This window comes from Salmo trutta, chromosome 7, assembly GCF_901001165.1.
Source record: "Salmo trutta chromosome 7, fSalTru1.1, whole genome shotgun sequence".
Classification (NCBI taxonomy): domain Eukaryota; kingdom Metazoa; phylum Chordata; class Actinopteri; order Salmoniformes; family Salmonidae; genus Salmo; species Salmo trutta.
In genome coordinates this window covers 7,607,265-7,632,878 of record NC_042963.1, presented here as the reverse complement: position 1 = coordinate 7,632,878, position 25,614 = coordinate 7,607,265, and the positions used below count along the sequence as shown (strand labels likewise).

The 25,614-nt window shown below is 44.0% G+C and overlaps 1 protein-coding gene across 1 annotated transcript; it reads left to right on the top strand.

The window, feature by feature from the left end:
• Window positions 1-307: 307 nt before the first annotated feature.
• cbln1 (cerebellin 1 precursor) lies at window positions 308-12,481 on the top strand. Its single transcript, XM_029757781.1, has 3 exons — window positions 308-969; window positions 1,596-1,715; window positions 11,186-12,481. The coding sequence occupies exons 1-3, from the start codon at window positions 718-720 to the stop codon at window positions 11,381-11,383; spliced, it is 570 nt and encodes a 189-aa protein (XP_029613641.1). The 5' UTR covers window positions 308-717; the 3' UTR covers window positions 11,384-12,481.
• Window positions 12,482-25,614: the final 13,133 nt, after the last annotated feature.

Sequence of the window (25,614 nt, the reverse complement as noted above, 5' to 3'; positions counted from 1 at the left end):
GCTATTATTCCTTCTTCATTGACAATTCTTAACAGCATCCAAAGTCAAAGTGATTATGACACGAGAATTGGGGGTCTGTGTAGGTTCTCCTCTTCCTCGAACATTGGGGTGTCATCATCCTCTCTGGTGTCTGCTCGAGCAGAGTCCACCTGTAAAATACCTCCGGAGCGGGAAAACTACTCCGCCACCGTCACGTGGTGGGGAGGCGGGCTCGAGCGCGGCGATTGGAAATGTGGAGATGCGCTAATCTGTGATTGGGGCCCGGGGGAGGGGTCTGCTGAAAACGAACGGGGCGTGAGCATTGCGCGTCCGAGCCTTTGTGTTTCAGCTCTAATATCTCACATATCAATAATTCAGCGCGCAAGCAGACGGACCCCGCGCTATGTATTCAACTGCGCTTCAACTCGACAAGGGCCTCGTACCGCTCTCGACTGGTTATTCGATTACGGAGTGAGACAAGAAGGCGGGGAGGCTTGAGCTGAGAGGGGAAAAAATAAGTTTACACGTGGAACGACTGGGTAAAGGGGACTCTCCATGATTTAAAAAAAGACACGGGAAAACCAAACCTGTCTTTGACATTTCCAAAATTTAGTAATACACAAGGATAGCTATAATTCAAGAAAGGAAAAGGAGTTGGTCATTTGGAAAGACTGAATTTTGCCGAACATAATAAGAATAGCAGGATACAGCCACGAAGTGCAGAGTGAAGTTGCCATAATGTTGACGGTATTACTGGTTGCAGTGTGGCTAGTGACTCTAGTGAACGCTCAGAACGAGACGGAACCCATCGTGCTCGAAGGGAAATGTCTGGTCGTTTGCGATTCCAACCCAACTTCGGATCCCACTGGGACTGCTCTCGGGATATCGGTGCGCTCCGGGAGCGCCAAAGTGGCTTTTTCAGCCGTGAGAAATACCAACCATGAGCCTTCGGAGATGAGTAACCGGACTATGGTCATCTACTTTGACCAGGTAACTTTCACTGATCTGTCTGTCTGCTATATCACTCTGTACCTGGTAGGCGAATGTGGCGGGAGGGGTTTTGGATGACTGGGGTTGAAAATTGATTTAAAAAAGCTCTCTGTCCATGAGTAGAGAATGGAGATTCACTGTTTCAGATAGAGATGAGATTTATAGATGCAGGCAGGTGAAAGTAGTCAGCCTTTAAATATTTAAGTTCATTTTGATGATATGAAATTATGTCTGACATCTCTCCAAATAATTTAATGCCAGTGTCAGGGGGGTGAAGACTTACTCCGTGCTACTCCATATCTCAAAAGGTTAATAGCCGCCAAATGGCCATTCAATTAAATTACATTTTGGTCTTATAAAATTAGACCTTTGAGCCCCAGAAATGTGTAGATGGATTCATTCCCAAATTGATTAACTTGGTTTCTATAATTGACTTAATTTGAAACTAACAAAGTTATAGTCAAAAGCCATCAGTTACCTAGTCCTATAAGATGCAGTATCATTGTGTATTGGGTGAGTTCCTTTCATCTTTGTAATGCAATGAAATTCTAAAGCATTTATGTGATTGAGAAGTGCTTTTGATGTTAGTGTATTTTCCCTCTTCACACTCTTTCTATCTTCCCTAGATACTTGTAAACGTTGGTAAGAATTTCGATGAGGAACGGAGCAATTTCATCTCCCCCCGCAAAGGGATTTACAGTTTTAATTTCCACGTGGTCAAAGTGTATAATCGCCAAACGATCCAGGTCAGTGCTTTGTATCAATACTGAACACTTTGCCTCAGTTTATTTCAAGTGTGTGTGTGTGTGTGTGTGTGTGTGTGGGTGTGTGTGTGTGTGCGCGCGCGCGTGCCGTCACTGAGCGGGAGGGAGGAGGAGAAAGGGGTAGACCACCCGCTGGTAGACCACATATTAGGCCTAAATTGAAAAATGATTCCACTAGAAATAATTTGTAGATTTGTGAGATGTCATTCCACTAATTCCCCAGAGAAAAGGGGTGTTTGCATATGAAAGTCACCAGCTGAATCATAATGAATCGATACGGCTATGGAGCCAATTAGGAGCAGTGGCAGCCAGTTAGCCAGTGTCGCTACCGTAGTGGCTTCAGGACCCTGGACAGCCGCAGCGTAGAAGCTGTTCTGTCCTGCTGCGTGGCTTGGCGGCTGCAATTTACAGCAAGTAAAAATACCAAACTGGTCAAAATAGACCCAGACAAAACAGGTATTTTGAGCAAAGTTACTTGGTTGATAATATAAATGGTTGCTTTAAATAATATACACATACAGGTAATTGGCAAAATATATGAAACACTTGAGTAAATGAGGGATACAAAGTAGCCCTATATTGAAGCTAGTGCTTCCCCAGAGGTGTGGTTCCTTAGTTAATTCAACAATTAACATCCCATCATGCGTAGGGCCATGTATAAAAATGCCCAGTTGCCCATTATTTTGGCTACCATGGCTAGACGATATCTCACTGACTTTGAAAGAGTGGTCTCAAAGGAGCATAGGGGTATAACGTGTCTCTGTGTGTCAATTTGTCACCAGATCTTAACCCAATTGAACACTTATGGAAGATTCTGGAGCGGCGCCTGAGACTGTTTTCCATCTACAAAACAGGAAATTATTGAATTTCTTGTGGAAGAATGTGTCGCATCCCTCCAACAGAGTTCCAGACACTTATAGAATCTATGCCAAGGTGCATTGAAGGTGTTCTGGTGGCTCGTGGAGGCCCAACGCCCTATTAACACACTTTATGTTGGTGTTTCCTTTATTTTGGCAGTTACCTGTACATATTGTGCAGCGCCAATCCATCGAGCAACGACTGACAGCTCGCTTTTCCCAAGCAACACAAATAGAGTAATCCTTTGATTGCGTTAAATTAGTGAATATACTTGATTAGAAGTAACCCTCTTTAAATAACATTTAACACGGACAACGTGGCTTTTAAAACCAGCCCCTCTTAGAGTGTATCTTTCACTAATTAAATCATGGTCTAATTATGCCGTGAAATCCATGGGGCTTCAGTATTACATTCTGTTATTCATCTCTTATTGGAAGCTGAATTAATTAGTTGAAAACAAACCAGGCAAGCAAAATGAAAAGCTCTGTCAAACTGTATTCCCCTCTCATGTCATTGACACCAACTAAAGCATGAACAGGTACAAATTACAGACAACTTACTCAAGCAACTAAATAGCACACTAAATACATTTCACTGTCAATACTTTTCTCACAAAAGACAAATATAAAGATTTTCACTAGAAACATACATCATCCTCCCATATAAACCAAATAATAAATGGAAGAGGATTCCCAGCTCAGATCAGCTCTGACACACTAGTCCAACATAGACACAACTGCTGTGTTCAAACTCCCACTGTTTGATTGCCTTAGAGCTTCTGTTTGCCATGGGGAGACAAAAGGAGGAGGAGGGGGGGGGGGGGTGTATGTGGATTGGTTGAAATGGAGATTAAGAACTTTCCAGTGTCTTTCTAGAAGGATGGTCATGTATTTAGTGGAACAGGTTTGTCTTACAACTCCAGTATTTTGCAATTGAAGGAGGAATACAGCCATTACATCTTGAAACATCCATTACTATCTCACCTCCTCGTTCAAATCTGTGTGGCCCAATCCACTGACATAAATATATGTCTTATCTCCTCCTCATTCTATTTCTTTTGAATGTAAATAACCATCCTGACGTTATAGAGTTGGCACAAGTACAGATTGATTCAGCACTCCACTTCAAGGATGAACAGAAGCACACTTTTCATTTCAGAGGCTTCCATTTGTATGAGCAAACTCCATTGTCATAGAGTGTTACATGTGAGCCCCAAGTACAAATCCCCTGAAATAATACATTAACCAGCTAATCAATAACTTTAGTTTAGTATGAGTCCCTACTGGGGATGGAATTGTAATTTTGGGCAGTCGCCAGCCAGGCCAGCTGGGCTAGTAGACCACAGTTTTTACTAGCCCAGGTCCAAAATCTGTGCCAACTAACCGGCGGGCTAATTGAGCAGACTTTCTAACAGCCCAGTCTGAAAAGTACTAGCCTCGGGCTAGCGGGCTAGCTTAATTTCAATACAAGTAAGATAGAGCCGGCAAACAGTCATTCAAACTGACAAGAAAAAACAAGCACTGAATATTGTAGGGAATCATTGTACCATCTAAATCGTTGTGAAATATGTTTTCAATTACAATGATTCCTTACACTACTCAGTGCTTGTTTTCTCACATAAACTGAAATTGAGCAAACAGCGTAGAATTTTAGCAACCAGGAAATGTTTTATTTCCACTAGATAACACAGTCACAAAGTCAGAACAGCATTCCCAGTTTAACAGATGCCGCTCCAGCGGGAGAAATTAACAGGTGAATATTACAGCCAATCACAACACTGGCGAGTAGGTAATACTGTGAAACACCATCATTACAATATTAGCAGAAGAGATATTATGGACAATTTCTGAAATTCCAATGCAAAAATATTTTTTTTAACCTGTGTAGCACCTTTAAATGCATACTCCTCCCCAAAACATGACATTTCTAAAGATAACCTTGCTGCCCACTGGCCAGTCAATGTGTCTCCCTTCACCCAATGAAGAGAAGAAAGTGGTCTGTTGTCACGTTACTGCTGTCATCTGTCTGTCTGGACAGGAAATTATGTGAGATGAGGATGTGTGCTTTTTCATTACAGCTAAGTGCTGAATTAAACTGTGGGCGGAAATCCACTCACCAAATGTATATCTAAATCTTCTCTCGCTGGGCTTAATTGGGTGCTAACGCATTAATGAATTCAGCAGCTCAATGGAATGCTGACACCATGCACCAGCCTTTATTCCATTTACACATCCATGCGCTGTAATTGCAGGTGCTGGCTGGGAGTGATTGAGCGATGACGTTTTTGGGAAGTGACTTGTGAATATCAGACTTAGTGGTCAGACCCCCCCCCTGTCAGTTGATGATTTTGTGTGTCTGTGTTCACCACTCACCCTTCTCCCTAGCCTCCCCTTCATTACTCGGCTGAGAGTCCATCCTGCCACTGTTTTGTCACCAAGTTATTAGTCTCATACATCACTAAACAAAAGCTGAAGAACATACGCACATCCAGGTACTTTCTGCAGGTGCTGAAGTTGTTGGCAAACTCATGGAAATCAGAAAGGAAAACGCTGCTCATGCTCCCAGGTGATATTTATTTACAACAACGTTTCAACCCTTAGGCCTTCATCAGGCATCCATATCCCAGGTGGGGATGGAAGGTCCTATATATAGTGGGGTGGAAATTCCTCTATATAGTGGGGTGGAAAGTCCTATATATAGTGGGGTGGAAAGTCCTCTATATAGTGGGGGTGGAAGGTCCTATATATAGTGGGGTGGAAGGTCCTATATATAGTGGGGTGGAAAGTCCTCTATATAGTGGGGGTGGAAGGTCCTCTATATAGTGGGGTGAAAAGTCCTCTATATAGTGGGGGTGGAAGGTCCTATATATAGTGGGGTGGAAAGTCCTCTATATAGTGGGGGTGGAAGGTCCTCTATATAGTGGGGTGGAAAGTCCTCAATATAGTGGGGGTGGAAGGTCCTATATATAAATGAATGTTATAAATAAATGTTATAAATAAATATAGGACCCTTCACCCCCACTATATATAGGACCTTCCATCCCACTATATATAGGACCTTCCACCCCACTATATATAGGACCTTCCACCCCCACTATATATAGGACCTTCCATCCCACTATATATAGGACCTTCCACCCCCACTATATATAGGACCTTCCACCTCACTATATATAGGACCTTCCACCCCCCCACCCCACTATATATAGGACCTTCCACCCCCACTATATATAGGACCTTCCACCTCACTATATATAGGACCTTCCACCCCCCCACCCCACTATATATAGGACCTTCCACCCCCAATATATATAGGACCTTCCACCTCACTATATATAGGACCTTCCACCCCCACCCCACTATATATAGGACCTTCCACCCCACTATATATAGGACCTTCCACCCCCACCCCACTATATATAGGACCTTCCACCCCCAACCCCACTATATATAGGACCTTCCAACCCCACCCCACTATATACAGTGGGGGGGAAAAAGTATTTGATCCCCTGCTGATTTTGTACGTTTGCCTACTGACAAAGAAAGGATCAGTCTATAATTTTAATGGTAGGTTTATTTGAACAGTGAGAGACAGAATAACAACAAAAAAATCCAGAAAAACGCATGTCAAAAATGTTATAAATTGATTTGCATTTTAATGAGGGAAATAAGTATTTGACCCCCTCTCAATCAGAAAGATTTCTGGCTCCCAGGTGTCTTTTATACAGGTAACGAGCTGAGATTAGGAGCACACACTTAAAGGGAGAGCTCCTAACCGCAGCTTGTTAGCTGTAGAAAAGACACCTGTCCACAGAAGCAATCAATCAATCAGATTCCAAACTCTCCACCATGGCCAAGACCAAAGAGCTCTCCAAGGATGTCAGGGACAAGATTGTAGACCTACACAAGGCTGGAATGTGCTACAAGACCATCGCCAAGCAGCTTGGTGAGAAGGTGACAACATTTGGTGCGATTATTCGCAAATGGAAGAAACACAAAAGAACTGTCAATATCCCTCGGCCTGGGGCTCCATGCAAGATCTCACCTCGTAGAGTTGCAATGATCATGAGAACGGTGAGGAATCAGCCCAGAACTACACGGGAGGATCGTGTCAATGATCTCAAGGCAGCTGGGACCATAGTCACCAAGAAAACAATTGGTAACACACTACGCCGTGAAGGACTGAAATCCTGCAGTGCCCGCAAGGTCCCCCTGCTCAAGAATACATATACAGGCCCGTCTGAAGTTTGCCAATGAACATCTGAATGACTCAGAGGACAACTGGTGCAACTGTTGTGGTCAGATGAGACCAAAATGGAGTTCTTTGACATCAACTCAACTCGCCGTGTTTGGAGGAGAAGGAATGCTGCCTATGACCCCAAGAACACCATCTCCACCGTCAAACATGGAGGTGGAAACATTATGCTTTGGGGGTGTTTTTCTGCTAAGGGGACAGGACAACTTCACCGCATCAAAGGGACGATGGACGGGGCCATGTACCGTCAAATCTTGGGTGAGAACCTCCTTCCTTCAGCCAGGGCATTGAAAATGGGTCGTGGATGGGTATTCCAGCATGACAATGACCCAAAACACATGGCCAAGGCAACAAAGGAGTGGCTCAAGAAGAAGCACATTAGCCTCTCTAGGGTAGGTGGGACGAAATCGTCCCACCTACGTAACAGCCAGTGGAATCCTGTGGTGCATTATTCAAATACCTTAGAAATGCTATTACTTAAATTTCTCAAACATATGACTATTTTACACCATTTTAAAGACAAGACTCTCGTTAATCTAACCACACTGTCCGATTTCAAAAAGGCTTTACAACGAAAGCAAAACATTAGATTATGTCAGCAGAGTACCCAGCCAGAAATAATCAGACACCCATTTTTCAAGCTAGCATATAATGTCACATAAACCCAAACCACAGCTAAATGCAGCACTAACCTTTGATGATCTTCATCAGATGACACTTCTAGGACATTATGTTATACAATACATGCATGTTTTGTTCAATCAAGTTCATATTTATATCAAAAAACAGCTTTTTACATTAGCATGTGACGTTCAGAACTAGCATACCCCCATCCTGTATAGGATCTTCCAACCCCACCAGATATAGGACCTTCCACCCCACTATATAGAGGACCTTCCACCCCACTATATATAGGACCTTCCACCCCCACCCCACTATATATAGGACCTTCCACCCCCAACCCCACTATATATAGGACCTTCCAACCCCACCCCACTATATACAGTGGGGGGAAAAAGTATTTGATCCCCTGCTGATTTTGTACGTTTGCCTACTGACAAAGAAAGGATCAGTCTATAATTTTAATGGTAGGTTTATTTGAACAGTGAGAGACAGAATAACAACAAAAAAATCCAGAAAAACGCATGTCAAAAATGTTATAAATTGATTTGCATTTTAATGAGGGAAATAAGTATTTGACCCCCTCTCAATCAGAAAGATTTCTGGCTCCCAGGTGTCTTTTATACAGGTAACGAGCTGAGATTAGGAGCACACACTTAAAGGGAGAGCTCCTAACCGCAGCTTGTTAGCTGTAGAAAAGACACCTGTCCACAGAAGCAATCAATCAATCAGATTCCAAACTCTCCACCATGGCCAAGACCAAAGAGCTCTCCAAGGATGTCAGGGACAAGATTGTAGACCTACACAAGGCTGGAATGTGCTACAAGACCATCGCCAAGCAGCTTGGTGAGAAGGTGACAACATTTGGTGCGATTATTCGCAAATGGAAGAAACACAAAAGAACTGTCAATATCCCTCGGCCTGGGGCTCCATGCAAGATCTCACCTCGTAGAGTTGCAATGATCATGAGAACGGTGAGGAATCAGCCCAGAACTACACGGGAGGATCGTGTCAATGATCTCAAGGCAGCTGGGACCATAGTCACCAAGAAAACAATTGGTAACACACTACGCCGTGAAGGACTGAAATCCTGCAGTGCCCGCAAGGTCCCCCTGCTCAAGAATACATATACAGGCCCGTCTGAAGTTTGCCAATGAACATCTGAATGACTCAGAGGACAACTGGTGCAACTGTTGTGGTCAGATGAGACCAAAATGGAGTTCTTTGACATCAACTCAACTCGCCGTGTTTGGAGGAGAAGGAATGCTGCCTATGACCCCAAGAACACCATCTCCACCGTCAAACATGGAGGTGGAAACATTATGCTTTGGGGGTGTTTTTCTGCTAAGGGGACAGGACAACTTCACCGCATCAAAGGGACGATGGACGGGGCCATGTACCGTCAAATCTTGGGTGAGAACCTCCTTCCTTCAGCCAGGGCATTGAAAATGGGTCGTGGATGGGTATTCCAGCATGACAATGACCCAAAACACATGGCCAAGGCAACAAAGGAGTGGCTCAAGAAGAAGCACATTAGCCTCTCTAGGGTAGGTGGGACGAAATCGTCCCACCTACGTAACAGCCAGTGGAATCCTGTGGTGCATTATTCAAATACCTTAGAAATGCTATTACTTAAATTTCTCAAACATATGACTATTTTACACCATTTTAAAGACAAGACTCTCGTTAATCTAACCACACTGTCCGATTTCAAAAAGGCTTTACAACGAAAGCAAAACATTAGATTATGTCAGCAGAGTACCCAGCCAGAAATAATCAGACACCCATTTTTCAAGCTAGCATATAATGTCACATAAACCCAAACCACAGCTAAATGCAGCACTAACCTTTGATGATCTTCATCAGATGACACTTCTAGGACATTATGTTATACAATACATGCATGTTTTGTTCAATCAAGTTCATATTTATATCAAAAAACAGCTTTTTACATTAGCATGTGACGTTCAGAACTAGCATACCCCCATCCTGTATAGGATCTTCCAACCCCACCAGATATAGGACCTTCCACCCCACTATATATAGGACCATCTAGCCCCACTATATAGAGGACCTTCCATCCCACTATATATAGGACCTTCCACCCCCACCCCACTATATATAGGACCTTCCACCCCACTATATAGAGGACCTTCCACCCCACTATATATAGGACCTTCCACCCCACTATATATAGGACCTTCCACCCCACTATATAGAGGACCTTCCACCCCACTATATAGAGGACCTTCCACCCCCACCCCACTATATAGAGGACCTTCCACCCCCACTATATATAGGACCTTCCACCCCCCACCCCACTATATAGAGGACCTTCCACCCCACTATATATAGGACCTTCCACCCCCACTATATAGAGGACCTTCCACCCCACTATATATAGGACCTTCCACCCCACTATATATAGGACTTTCCACCCCACTATATATAGGACCTTCCACCCCCACCCCACTATATAGAGGACCTTCCACCCCCACCCCACTATATATAGGACCTTCCACCCCACTATATAGAGGATCTTCCACCCCACTATAGGACCTTCCATCCCACTATATATAGGACCTTCCACCCCACTATATATAGGACCTTCCACCCCACTATATATAGGACCTTCCACCCCATTATAGGACCTTACACCCCACTATATATAGGACTTTCCACCCCACTATATATAGGACCTTCCACCCCACTATATATAGGACCTTCCACCCCCACCCCACTATATAGAGGACCTTCCACCCCTACCCCACTATATATAGGACCTTACACCCCACTATATATAGGACTTTCCACCCCACTATATATAGGACTTTCCACCCCACTATATAGAGGACCTTCCACCCCACTATATATAGGACCTTCCATCCCACTATATATAGGACCTTCCAACCCCACCCCACTATATATAGGACCTTACACCCCACTATATATAGGACCTTCCACCTCCACCCCACTATATATAGGACCTTACACCCCACTATATAGAGGACCTTCCACCCCACAATATATAGGACCTTCCATCCCCACCTGGGATATGGATGCCTGATGAAGGCCTAAGGGTTGAAACGTTATAAATAAATATCACCTGGGAGCATGAGCAGCAGTGTGTAGCGTTTTCCTTTCTGTTTCCCATACATCAGAAAGGAGGGATTTTCCCCAGTTTGACCCTCTCATCCAGCTGAGCGAGGTTCCCTTTCCCCTCCTCACTATGGATGGGGCTGGGGGTAAAGCTGCGTCTGGGTGGGAGCTGAGTGAGCCTCCCCTGGGCCCTGGCTGGTGGGAGTGATGTAGAGGCGTGGCCCTGTAGACTCATTTAGCACACTGAACAGAGGCTGCTCTGTCCTCTCTCTCTCTCACTCTCTTGCTCTCTCTCTGTCTCTTTCTCTCAAGCTTTGCTGGTACAAACCAAGGCCTAAGATAAGTGTTTTGATCACTTTTATGCTTTTTTATGCATGATTTAGGGGCTACTGTTTGAATGTTAAGGGCATGTTTGAGTCAAGGAGTGCTCAACCCGCAAATGCTTTTCAACTTTACTCTTAAACTCAACACAAGGAGGGTGAACTGTACAATGTATGAATCTGAATTAGTGAAATGATGTGATGTTCATGTCCGTGTTCACTGTGTTCTAGTGTGTCTGGGTGGGTGTGTAGAAATGTGTGTGAACTTTACCATCTCTAACTGTAATATCTGTCCTGTAGGTGAGCCTAATGCATAACGGATGGCCTGTGATCTCGGCCTTCGCTGGGGACCAGGATGTGACGCGTGAGGCTGCCAGTAACGGAGTGCTGATCCAAATGGAGAAGGGGGACCGAGCCTACCTCAAACTGGAGAGAGGAAACCTCATGGGGGGCTGGAAGTACTCCACGTTCTCTGGGTTCCTGGTCTTCCCCATGTAGAAGACAAGGAGACTGGAGGGACTAATGCTTCTCAGCTCGGCGGCTTGGGAGACTGTGGAGTGAGAGAGAGGATAAGAAATAGAGAAAGATGAAGAGGAAGAGAGAGATATATGGGAGAGGAAGTTAAAGAGATGTGTAAGGTATAATTAGGCAGGGCAGGCTCTCCAACACACTCACTCACTCCGCTGCCTGACTACAGCTCTGGACAGCCAAAACTTTTATATCCTCAGAAATATTATCATTTAAAAACGTTAAAGAGAGTAAAAACTAGAGGCCAAGTCCACCCCTTCCCCAACATCATCTCTTTCTGCATCTGCTTTGAGGAATGTCTCTGTATTACCTACAGTGTCAAAGAGCTGCATCACCCATGTTTCCACATACCGTATGGCCATCCATCCCCACCCATTTTCTGTGACTCCTTTTTTTAATTCTATACGTCTGTGTACAGTCCGACAATGCATTTTCTACATCCCTTCCACCACTGTCATTACAAGTCCAAGCAGATACTGTACTGTACCATTGAGTCCTCCTCACTCATCACTCTTCCCATCCCCTGTTCTTCACATATATTGATCCTCTGTTCAATACTCCTCCTCTCCTGTCCTGTTGTGTTATCCTCCCCTCTGCTGCTCTTCTTTCTAGCCTTCTCCTCCCAGTAAAGATGTCCCTGCTTTGTCTTGGTTGGAGGATTGCTGAAACTCTAAAAGACTCTAGCTGTATACTGGATATATATATATATATATATATATATATATATATATATATATATATATATATATATAAATTCTGAAAGTTTCTATATGATATAATCTATGATTAACAGAATCTGGTTGAATATCGTATTTCCGTATTTCAATGTTAACATTTTGTGATTGTGCGTGGATTATGAGGCTGCCCTTAACTACTGATGCTTCTTGTTCTTGTTTCGGTCGAAATGTGGCTAAACTGAAACTATACCAGAAAAACTATAAAGGAATTTTATTATGATTATTAACTGTACAAATCCTCCCGTTTATTTATCAATCAATTTATCTATTGTTTTTTATTTTCTTTGATCCAATAAAATTGAAATGGTACTTTTATTTTTCTTAAACCTAATCCGAGACTCTCATTGCGATTCATTTGCTAAAACCTAGTTGTAAAAATATCTAAGGTCATCTCCACCCATCTTCCCATCTTCCTTTCAATTCCAAAAGTTGTCTGGAGTGAGTGATAATCAAGATGTAGCGTGTGTGTGTGTGTGTGTGTGTGTGTGTGTGTGTGTGTGTGTGTGTGTGTGTGTGTGTGTGTGTGTGTGTGTGTGTGTGTGTGTGTGTGTGTGTGTGTGTGTGTGTGTGTGTGTACAGTAGGTACTGTATGTGTGTGTTCATGTCTGCGAGAGCCAACATTGTTGTTCTTGATGTGCGTGTGACAGTGTGTTGTTCCCAGTGATATTGTGCTGTCTTCCTGGCCGCTGATCCGCTGTATAGAGAGATTCGGTCTGGTGATTGGGGGCTTCCTCCACTCTTCTCTGACTGCTGCTCACTCTCAAGACTTTAATGAGCTCCTGGGGGGAAACTCTGCTGCTTATACAAAGATCATGTTATGTTCATTTCTACCATTTTCTCTTTTCCTCTCGTTTCCTCCCCTTTTCCATTCTCGCGTCCTGCTCATGATAAGCATTTAAAGAGCGGCGAAGGGAATTTTAACCTTGTGATGTGTTTTATGTCTTAGTGATTATGTAGTCTTGTTTAACCTTTTGGTGTTACCTTTTTTAGAACTGTTTATCACTCATTGATGTTTGAATTTAGCTTGTGCGTACAAGGCTTTTCTTGCTGCACGGTCAGTCCAAGGTCCACGTCCTCTAAACATCATTTGATTTGAGGGAGATGAAGTTATATGTAATTGTCTGCAGTGGGTCACAGCCTAGCAAGCAGGTTGGTGGGGAGAAAGCCAGGCTGGCATGGCACCCACTCCACCTCACCCCTCTGCCCTCCCTCATCCTCTCAATGTCAGGGAAACAGCTGACAGGGAGTGTGAGGCCCATGTATGGAAATGTACATAGATTTCTTGCTGTCCTCCACACTTTCCACATTTCATATGGGCGGGCAGACAGACAGGGCCAATGGCAGGACAGCTCAGCTCAGCCCTAAACCATACACCCTACGATCCCCATGACATTCACCCCACTCTCCCTCTCCCCAAGGTTTGTGCTTCTGCTTTTACATGCATCACATGTGTACATATAGGCCTACTGTATGTGCTGTGTATTGTCAACATTTGTCCTGTTTCATGTTGCAAAGTAGGTGAGGAAAGATTCTCATCATAGATTTAGGGTAGAGTGAGAGTTTGCGCATTTGAGCTGACTTGTTAATATCAAGGGACTTGTTATTCACAGACATTGTCTTGCTTAAGAGGGAGTGACGTGTTTGGAGCTTTTTTTATCCATGGAGTGAGCTGAGAGGAGGGAAGGAGTGCATAACCTTTGGGAAATTGATATTATTCGTACATGACTTACTAAATGTGTACTTTTTTTGTCCTGTTTGACTGTATGTGCCATATGCACTGCAGGCTGGTGGAGAAAGATATGGTTAGAAATGTACTTATTACTTGATATAAATAATTCAGTGGATGTTCTGATTCTGTAGAAGGTTGTTTCAGTGCTTGTTACTGAAGCGTCTAAAATGCAGAAAAAGAGCGGAGAGTGGCAGCCATTTCTAGGGATAGTAGTCTGGGCAGTGTCTGGTGAAACTAATCTGGTAGTCTGGGCCGTGTGTGGTGGTAGTAGTCTGGGCCGTGTGTGGTGGTAGTAGTCTGGGCCGTGTGTGGTGGTAGTAGTCTGGGCCGTGTGTGGTGGTAGTAGTCTGGGCCGTGTGTGGTGGTAGTAGTCTGGGCCGTGTGTGGTGGTAGTAGTCTGGGCCGTGTGTGGTGGTAGTAGTCTGGGCCGTGTGTGGTGGTAGTAGTCTGGGTCGTGTGTGGTGGTACTAGTCTGGGCCGTGTGTGGTGGTAGTAGTCTGGGTCGTGTGTGGTGGTAGTAGTCTGGGTCATGTGTGGTGGTACTGGTCTGGGCCGTGTGTGGTGGTACTGGTCTGGGTCGTGTGTGGTGGTATTAGTCTGGGCCGTGTGTGGTGGTAGTAGTCTGAGTCGTGTGTGGTGGTAGTAGTCTGGGCCGTGTGTGGTGGTACTAGTCTGGGCCGTGTGTGGTGGTAGTAGTCTGGGCCGTGTGTGGTGGTAGTAGTCTGGGCCGTGTGTGGTGGTAGTAGTCTGGGCCGTGTGTGGTGGTAGTAGTCTGGGCCGTGTGTGGTGGTAGTAGTCTGGGTCGTGTGTGGTGGTACTAGTCTGGGCCGTGTGTGGTGGTAGTAGTCTGGGCCGTGTGTGGTGGTACTAGTCTGGGCCGTGTGTGGTGGTAGTAGTCTGGGCCGTGTGTGGTGGTAGTAGTCTGGGCCGTGTGTGGTGGTACTAGTCTGGGCCGTGTGTGGTGGTAGTAGTCTGGGCCGTGTGTGGTGGTAGTAGTCTGGGTCGTGTGTGGTGGTAGTAGTCTGGGCCGTGTGTGGTGGTAGTAGTCTGGGTCGTGTGTGGTGGTAGTAGTCTGGGTCGTGTGTGGTGGTACTAGTCTGGGCCGTGTGTGGTGGTACTAGTCTGGGCCGTGTGTGGTGGTACTAGTCTGGGCCGTGTGTGGTGGTAGTAGTCTGGGCCGTGTGTGGTGGTAGTAGTCTGGGTCGTGTGTGGTGGTAGTAGTCTGGGCCGTGTGTGGTGGTAGTAGTCTGGGCCGTGTGTGGTGGTAGTAGTCTGGTCCGTGTGTGGTGGTAGTAGTCTGGGCCGTGTGTGGTGGTAGTAGTCTGGGCCGTGTGTGGTGGTAGTAGTCTGGGTCGTGTGTGGTGGTACTAGTCTGGGCCGTGTGTGGTGGTACTAGTCTGGGCCGTGTGTGGTGGTAGTAGTCTGGGCCGTGTGTGGTGGTAGTAGTCTGGGTCGTGTGTGGTGGTAGTAGTCTGGGTCGTGTGTGGTGGTACTGGTCTGGGCCGTGTGTGGTGGTATTAGTCTGGGCCGTGTGTGGTGGTAGTAGTCTGAGTCGTGTGTGGTGGTAGTAGTCTGGGCCGTGTGTGGTGGTACTAGTCTGGGCCGTGTGTGGTGGTAGTAGTCTGGGCCGTGTGTGGTGGTAGTAGTCTGGGCCGTGTGTGGTGGTAGTAGTCTGGGCCGTGTGTGGTGGTAGTAGTCTGGGCCGTGTGTGGTGGTAGTAGTCTGGGCCGTGTGTGGTGGTAGTAGTCTGGGCCGTGTGTGGTGGTACTAGTCTGGGCCGTGTGTGGTGGTAGTAGTCTGGACAGAGAGTGGTGCCGCCATGCAGCCCCGCTGAGGCCCTCATTAGTATCCGCTGGCTGGCCCAGACTTCTGAGGGTGTGACACTAACCAGAGCTGAGGGCCCAGCTACGCGGAAACACAACAGGGAACAGTACAGCAGAGCGAGAGACGCTCAGTGAAAGGATGACATTATCTTTTTCTGTTTAACCTGCCATGAAACAGGTGGGGCTCACAGGAATACAGTGTGGCATCAATGTTTGGTTGGTGTAAACTACATTTGTAGACGTTAAGGAGATGCTTGTGGTGGAGATGTTGGTAAGGCATGTAGTGGAGGTTAGCATATCTTGCTCGGGAAGCTGCCATTGCTATCCATTTTAGGGTTCTGAATGTTATACGTGTGTTAACAAGAACACACAAGAACCGTAAAACAAACCAAAATTTGACCAACAGGGGACATTTGGTTAGTCCCCATGAGGTCAAATGCTATTTCTAGGGGGTTTAGGGTTAAGGTTAGAATTAGGTTTAGGGTTAGGGAAAATATGATTTTGAATGGGACTGAATTGTGTGTCCCCACAAGGTTAGCTGTACAAGACTGTGTGCGTGTGTGTTACAGTAGGAGGGCGAGGGGTTAATGACAGAGTAGCCAAGGTGCTGACTGAGGAGATGGGCTCATGATTATTTATCGTAATATAAATTCTAAATCATTGCGTGAGACTGGGTGAGATAAGGTAGGCCACAGTAATTTGTTTTGTCGCATACACCAGGTGCGTTGGTTGGGCACATGCCCGGTCCGTTGACTGGAGTGATTCATGCGATCCATCTCTTCCGCTCTGCCAAAGTTCGAACGCGGCCCTAGAACAACGACGGCGGGAGAGCAGGGCCCCTAAAGCAACAGGGATAGAGCGGCCATATGGTAGCTGTCCTGGATGCGTTCTCCAGCTAATGATCGATAGAGGGGTAGGAGCCATACATACAGTAGATGACCATCAAACCACACACGTACACACATGCACAAATGCACACACCACGCGCACTCACGTACACACGACTTAATTTTACGACAACGTGAATTTTAGCTTTTATATTTCGATGCCAGCACTTATACAGTATAACAAGCAATTTAGAGTTGAAAGGACATTTAAAAACAAGTGCAATGTGCGTTATTACTTTGCCTATAAGGGAATAAACTATATTCCAATATCGACATAAACATTTTTGGATCATATAGAAAGATATTGATATGTCCAAGTAAAACCCAGCATGGCACGGCATCCACATAGACGTGACCCCCAGAACGCCCTGATCAGGCTTCAGACAGTGTACAGTAGCTTATTTGAAACTCTACTCATAATTGCTGAGCCATGAATAGACAGTCTGACATGTCATGTCATATTGTGCCTAATTGGCTAAAACACGCTGTTGCTGTACACAAATAAAAACACAGTTAGCGGAAGGAAAATGTCAGGCTCATTTTAGTGTCTACTTAAGGGCCACATGCATTGAATATGAATTGCATAGAGTAATTGTACATTCTCTATAGAGGAATGTTTTTTCTAGAGAGTTGCCCTTTGGTCCCACAAAATGTGGCCGTATGTTCAGTTAGTAGGCATAATGAAATAACATTTGTCATAATTTTCTAAAATAGACACACTTGCAATATGTATAAATATTATATTGCTGTCTTGGTAGGTCGCACTGAGATACAGATAATGCAGGCCAGGGTTGTGCGAATGTTTTCCGATTGCTTGCTTGATGCATGCTTGATTCATGGTGTAAAATAGATTATCACATGAATGGTTTGTACCTCATCCTATTCATTTGATAAAGACATTGCGGAAAATAGTCGAGAGGCAGTGAACAAAGAAGTAGGCTACTTGAAAAATGGATAGCCTAAAATAAGATGCAGCACTGCCTAACTACGAAATTCCTCTATTCATTTTGCAGATAAACTAGATTTTTTTTGACCTTCATTAAAATCCACAACCGATTAAATTGATCAGAGGGAATATGACAAGCAGTTATTCAAAATACATTTTAGTCTTCCCCAGAACTGCTTCCCCCAAATTGCTCAGTGAGCACATCTATAGTTTCCCTCTCTTACGATCCCTGTACACTGAGGGGAGGCGCCGTCACTCTCCCAGCTCTATCATAGCCAATTTTACACCAAATTAGTCTTCAAACAAGCTCAATAAAGACAGACTAGTTGGCACCCCGTGTGAGTGTAAACATAATTATTTCTAGGAAGTGGCTTCAAATTTGGAGTACAGTGACAAGCAATTAGAAGTTAACGGTGGTAATTCTTCAAATGCTGTGGTGAAAAGAAAAACGGAGAGCAAGCTCTGCAATTAAAAGAGAAAGTGGCGAGACCCAACAGATTTAATCTTAATTGCCAAATGAGGGACCATATTAAGGATGTTTACTTTTACTGTGATGCTCGGGCAAGAGGGGAGTTATTATGTCGGTTCTGAAATCAAATTAACCGCCCGCTGGATTTGATTTGCCTACTGCTGTAGGGATTGTGAGTCGACAGCGGATGGTAGCAGATTTGACACCACTCTGTCAATGTTCCGAGGTTATATGAGAACGTATCTGGTGGAGACAATTACGCACGCTTTCTGCAACCCAGAAGATATTGTTTTGAACGTGCCCATGATTGTTCAGTTTTCTGGGTTTACTTTTAAGTCAGTAAACTATAGTTGCATTCATGTAGATGGTTGTTTTTCTGGTTTTTACTCAGGCTCATTGGTAGATGAAATGCGCACTACGCATCGATCCGTGGAAGTCACCACGGAAACTACACGCAACAAACAGCGAGTTATTAATCGCCTGTCTCGTCCCACATGGGTAAGCACTCTTAATCGCATAATCAGCTGAATCAAAATTAGATTCTGTTCGAAATGTATTCGTTTCACTGGCTTTTTAATTTACCCGGTTCTCTGTGGAGCATAAAGGCTCATACATAGAAGACCGAACCACCAGGTAACACTTTATGATTAAGTGATAAGCCACGCTGTTTCATGTGCGTAATGGAGGTTGTCGGAATGATGCAATCTGTTTCAGGGCGCAGTGCCAAAAAAACTTATGGCGCGATTAACCTATTGTCATCCATGTAGCAATTATAGTTGTGTTGTCACAGTTTATTTTTTGTGCGTAATACACTATCTTCTCTGAGTTGTGGCGATGGAGTGTCCGGTCCCAACCAGGTGCTGGTGGTTTTAAACCAATTCTCTAGCGCACGCACTTTTACATTCCAATGAACAATTGCTTCTTTATTTTTACTTGTAGGCCTACTTATCCCCACCCCCCTGTCATCGCCATCACGACCGCCAGAGCTCTATAAAAAATGGAAGACTACCCTGAGATCAAATAAAAAGAGGAAACATTGGGAGGAATTCCCATTACTTCACGACTCTCTTTGCGGTGTCATCTTGGTCATGTCGGACATGCCGTGGCCTTTAAAGACAACATTAGGTTTTCACTACTTCTGCACCTGTTCATGTCGTCTACCAGATGTATACTAACATTTTAGGCCTAAGTGTAGTCTATTTCCTCTTTGTTAAATGGAAACCAAACACGATCACAATAAACGCGTTGCATAACACGCATCAACAAAGGAAGACAAACTCAAGCAGTTATTGCTTTCTGGTGAGCCTCTGCACTAGAATTTAATGTGCCCCCGGCGCGCCTTTCCTCGGGGAAATAAAGCGGCAAACCACAGGGATTAAAATGGTTTACAAAATGGTCAAACATAACACTGTAAGCTGCTAGAAAACCTGGGGAATCGATGTTGCTGTGGACTCTCTCTCCTGATAAGTTTCACTGCATTTATGAATATATGGTGTCAAAATGTGTGCACCAGAACCTTATTTTAGCTCTCCGACAGATAGTTTTACAAATGCTACTGATATGTGTCAAACTCACCACATAAACACTCCTTCCTACCGTTGAGTACAGATCTGGAAGTGACAAATTGTTCTAGTTTCCTCACATTACCTCCAAGACCCAAACTCGGACTTTTATAGCATCACAGCCATTGCCTCCCCAAAACACAAAGGTGTGATTTACAGATGCAACCAAATCATCTCCTGTTCTTTATTTTTGTTTAGGTTTCTTCTCCCATTTTATATGTAGTCGTTTTTTTTATTTATTACGGCTGCTGTCCACTGTCCTGTGGTGCTGAGTGTCAGATCTCGGGATCCTGACAGTGCCACTGACCATGTCGCTAAAATCTCAGCTCGCCGCTTTACATTGGGCCTTCCAGGTCCATCCGTCTCTGTGTGCGCGTGCGAAGGTGTGTGTGTGTGTGTGTGTGTGTGTATGTATGTATATATATATATATATATATATATATATATATATATATATATATATATATATATATATATATATATATATATATACGTGAACGAGAGTGAGAGCGAGTGTGTGCCGGCTGAGTGGTTCAGTAATTTGGAGCAATGGGGCTGTTTTGAATGGAGCTGTACACAGACTATTAGGATATTACATTTATTGCCCTGCGATTCCTCCTAGAGCTCTTTAGGAGCTGTTAAACTGTCTCTGTGCCTAAACCTGTCATTGCTAAAAAAGGCCTGCAAATCTATAAGTCATAAAATATGGATAGAGGTAAATAGTAAATAAAAGAAGAGCAGCTGCACACAGAACAGAGATGACTTATCATGACTGAATAAGTAGTCTTTATAAAATGATTTTGAAGTCAGAGAGAAATTGTGTGTGGCTGGGGAGGAATGGATTCAGTTGTGGCTTAGTTGCATGTTGATAATATATGTTATTCTTTTTTTCCATACATTAATAGATGTATACATACATTAATAGATTTCTATTAACCATACATTAATAGATTTCAGGCAGATGGTCATTAGGAGTAATATTCAACTTTTTTATAATGCTTACTCATTAATGCCTATGTCAATAATGCTTTATTACATGGCTATAATGTATCATCAGAATTACGTTTGATCCCTTCTAGTGTCTTGCTATTATCATGTCCATGACTTATCATCAGTGTAGAAACATTGCCATATAAAAATACATAACATATTCAGATTTGTTTATAAAACATAAATGCTCATAAATGCTTATAACACGCTATGATCTATTATTCATGTGGCTTTAATAAAGTGTTATCCGATTTAGCACTCTACATTATCATGTACTTTTAACATGCGAATAACGGTTCTGCTTTGTTTCGTACTGTTAAAGGCCTTGGCCACGTTTGCAGTGATAAGGTGGTGTGACCCCATGACTAAAGTTGCTTTCACATGCTGTGTGAATTAACTCCTACAGAACGCTATGTGCAGATTGCAGAAGCTTCAGTTTCCATGGATGTGGCCTTGAGGCAGAGTCGTGGACAAAGTCGTCAATAGATGCTGTGCCTACTGGAGTGGCTGACTCCCTCCCACGGCTGGGAGGAGCGAAGCGTCCTGTATAGCAGCGTGTATCTAAACACACTGGCCATGCCCCCCCCCCCCCACACACACCATCTAGGAAGAGGACGACACCATTGAAGATGATGAAAACTCCCCATCTGGCATTTAGTAACCTTTCAACAGAGAGAAATTGAGATTGTAAGAGCGAGGGAGTAGAAAGGATTGAGAGAAAGAGAGGAGGAGGGGAAGGGGGAGATCTGTATGTGCCATTCTGATTTCCTCTCTCCTGGCCATGTTCCTGCCCCTCTCCTTGGTGGATGACTATTGAACGGAAGCTATTAAACGCATCTGCTGTGTGAAAACTGTGTGTCATCTCACCTTAGACAATAAAATATTTGTCATTTCAGCAGAGTTTGCGGTTCACATTATTCTCTTTCCAAACAGTTTAGAATCACATCACACGGAAAGGGCTAATAAAGTTATCTAAAATTAAAATATCATTTTGGTATTTTTTGGCTTTTACACACTGGCTGTTGACATTATTGTCTTTATTACCAGGGTGATACTGCTGCATGCTGATTACTGATGTTTTACTTTAGAGACCAGCGCGTTAGTCATTAAGTGCCAGCACACAGTTGATCAGCTGAGGGGGGGTGGGAGGGAGGGAGGGAGGGAGGAGAGCGAGAAGAGAGCAGTGGGTCTATGTACAGAACAGAAGGATGATGGATAGAGAGATATCTTAGCTTTCTCATTATTGACTTTGCATGTCAAATTGTATGTATACTTACATGCATAACATGACCCCAAATTACCCTATTAAAAACATGCCAGGAGTCATATGGATTAGAGTTTCAGATACACTGACAAATATTAGGCTATTTCTACATTTGTCAGTCTATGTAGTTTATTTCCAAATCTTTAGATTCTTGTCTGCAGACTAAAAGGGAGAGAGAACTAAAGATGCTTTTAGTCTGCGTCTCTATGCTAACACTTGAAGAGGCGATTTCCCCTTAGATAAGCCAGCTGGTTTATATTATAAAAATTCATAAAATATTTTAAGTTTATGGTTAATGTTAGTGTAAGGTTTAAATACTTTGTGGCTGTGCCAGCTAGTGACCACTCTGCAGAGTTGCCTCCAGAACAACATTCATGACTTAAAACGTTAACCTGCTTCTCCGACTGCTGACCCCAGAATAGTGCAGCCATGGGGCCAGATAAAGCTCACCTGCTGAGGGATTGATAGCACACAGAGAGAGGGAGATGGTGGAGAGGTGGGCTGGGAGGAACCAGCTAGGAGCCACACTTAAACACTCCAACCACAGGACAAACAAAAAAAGAGACTATCACATAGCTGACTATGCCACCATCTTTTCCTTGTCTCTCTGTGATCTATCTTTCTATCTCCATATAATCCTAGTAATTGTTTAAAATAGAAAACAGCCATACATTTTATGAGACTGTGAGAAGATGATGTGCTATATCCTCTTTTATGAGCTGCAAGAAAGATTGTTCAGATATATTGAAAATAATTACATCTGGAATTGGGATCTATTCTGCTCTAGGGGAACATATTTTAGTTTTTTAGTTTTGCGAGAGGAATGCATTTGTGCTCTGCAGCAGTAGATTTCCCACTGTGTTGTGTTGGGTAGAATAACCTGCCTTTTGATCTGGAAAAAGATTGAGACTTGCTGTATTTGCTATTGTTGCTATGTGCCGTATATATCTGATAAATGTTGGGTATAAACCTTTAGTAATATGCTGTGTGTCCGCATGCTGGTATATAGTGTATATGTAAATACAGGGAGCTCTTTGGTTCACTGAGTGTACTGTAAGTACTCATACTGTACCCTTAAATACCTGGTGGAGAGCAATGCATGCATATCAGCAAGCTGTTTCTCTTTCCGCCCTGCTTTCGCTGAATGTTTTGGACACGCATCAGCTGCTCTCCTCTGGTTGTTTCTTTAATAATCATTTTTAATGAGCTCGTCTCTCAGCTATTCCCTTTTGCAAGCAGCTCAATTAATGCCTCGTTCCATATCTCCACATCTCGAGTACTGAAACCCCCCCTGGGTCCGCCTCCCTACCACCCAGCCCAAAGACTTCCCTCTGAGTCGGAGAGGGATATTTTGTTGATTTTCAAATTAATTCCAGTCTTGTGTGGCGTCTCCCAGGTGAGGTTGTACTAGGAGAGAGAGAGAGAACTTTAAAAGCACTATAAACATCCTGCTAGCTGTAGTGATGTGCTGAGAGACCAGACACACTCTCTCTGAGGTTTAATCTGAACATTCACCAGAAACCAGGCTGCCAGTCAGGACCTACTGTAAATAATAGAAACACTGGGTAAGGTCACTGTCTCTCTCTCTCTCTCTGTGTGTGTGTGTGTGTGTGTGTGTGTGTGTGTGTGTGTGTGTGTGTGTGTGTGTGTGTGTGTGTGTGTGTGTGTGTGTGTGTGTGTGTGTGTGTGTGTGTGTGTGGAGGGGGCCAACTCAATCAGCTCCTGATATATGTCCTGCCTCATCTCTGTGCCCAGGGTCATGGCTGGACTTCATCGCCAGGGATGAGCTCAAAGGCAGAGGGACCCTTCAGTGCAGTGTATTAGTTTCTAAAGTAGTGTGGTGTAAAATTAGACCAACTTGTAAAACATTCATCTACATATCCAGAGAGCGTGTTCTTTTCTGGCTATATATCATCCTATAATTGATTCCATGTAAGAGTGTTGGTCGATGAAAGTCTTAAACAGCATTTATCTGTAGTCAGATCCTTCTCAACTATACGCTCCCCAGCAGGTAGCCGTGTCAGATTAAACAGACAATACCTGGGTCTGGCTCTCTGTGAGAAGGAGTGGTCCCTGAGCCATTCAGCACACTGCATGCTGCACCACTGTGATAGCACCAGTACTGTGTGCGTGTGGTGTGTGTGTGTGTGTGTGTGTGTGTGTGTGTGTGTGTGTGTGTGTGTGTGTGTGTGTGTGTGTGTGTGTGTGTGTGTGTGTGTGTGTGTGTGTGTGTGTGTGTGTGTGTGTGTGTGTGTGTGTAGTCTCTCAAACAGCAGCAGTCTGGGCTCAGTGGGGAGTCACCTGTGGGCAGAGATTGACAGGTGCGGTGTGTGTGTGTGTGTGTCTCTCTCTGTGCCCCTCCTCTCCTTCCCTCTCTACCTGCATTGCAGCAAAAGGTGCATCCAGCACATAGCATCTACAGTAAGCCCACCATAGACTTCATAGCATGGCATAATGCACAATATAATAACAACACATAAACAGAACAGTAAAGGCCACAAACAGTATAATCGAACTGTAAAATCATACAGATTTATACAGAATATGACAAATTCAGTATAGCTCATTTAGAGCGAATATTCGTTTTGTCCCTTAACTCCTAAGAGTTTACGCCGAGGGAGGGGGCTCTACTAAGATAACATATGGAATGGTTTTAAGATGGTCAAACCATGGATCATTTAGATATTTGATTATGAATTTTAGGACTCTGTAGGTATCAAAAACGAAACATAAAAAAAATATTTGATTAAACAGAATTTGGCATTACTACTATTAGCCAATAGAACACATTGGATAACACATTCATACATGGCAAAACAGACAGTCAAAATAAATCAAAAGGAAGTATGGTTTGAGGTGTCTGAAATGCATCTGATGTTCTCCCGAGTGGCGCAGCGGTCTAAGGCACTGCATCGCAGTGCTTGAGGCATCACTACAGACCTGGGTTTGATCCCAGGTTGTTTCACAGCCGTCTGTGACCCGGAGACCCATGAGGCGGCGCACAGCTGGCCCAGCGTCGTCCGGGTTAGGGGAGGGTTTATGGATTTCCCTCTTCAATTCAAACCACCGGTTTTCAATGGGGTTCATGTCCGGAGACTGACATGTCCATTGCAAAATGTTGATGAGTGCTTGGGGCTATTGTCTTGCTGGAAGAGCCATTTCAGCCAAGTGTCAGCCTCCTGGCAGAGGCAACAAGGTTCTGTTCATCTCAGTCTCCACACTTGAACCCCATTGAACATCTGTGGTTTGAATTAAAGAGCACAGTCAAAGGATATCAAGGATCTGGACAGATTCTGTATGGAGGAATGGTCTATGATCCCTCCCAATGTGTTCTCCAATCTCTTTAAACATTTTAGAAAAAGGCTCGGTGTCGTTATCCTCGCAAGAGGAGGGTGCTGGAATACTGAAAACAGGGGTACCAATAATTTTGACCCTTGTCTTTTTTAGATTTATTTTAATGACTTGCTACACAACATCTCTTTCTCTGAGCAATTGCATTAGTATAAAATAATCACATTTAAAAAAATGATGAGCATGCAAAATAGCTCAGTATTTGTATTATTTTACTTTTCTTCTAACTTTTATCGAGCGTGCCAATAACTTTGGAGGTGACTGTAGATGTACTTCTCTCCTGCATCTCTGTAGTACAATCCACAACCAGTTGAGCAGGAGGCAACCCATGCATCTACTGTACAATACCACTGCATGTTATCTGGTAGAGTTTGGAAACAGGCTATGCCCCACTGGGCACACACCAACGTGGAATAGACCTTGAATTGACGTCTGTGCCCAGT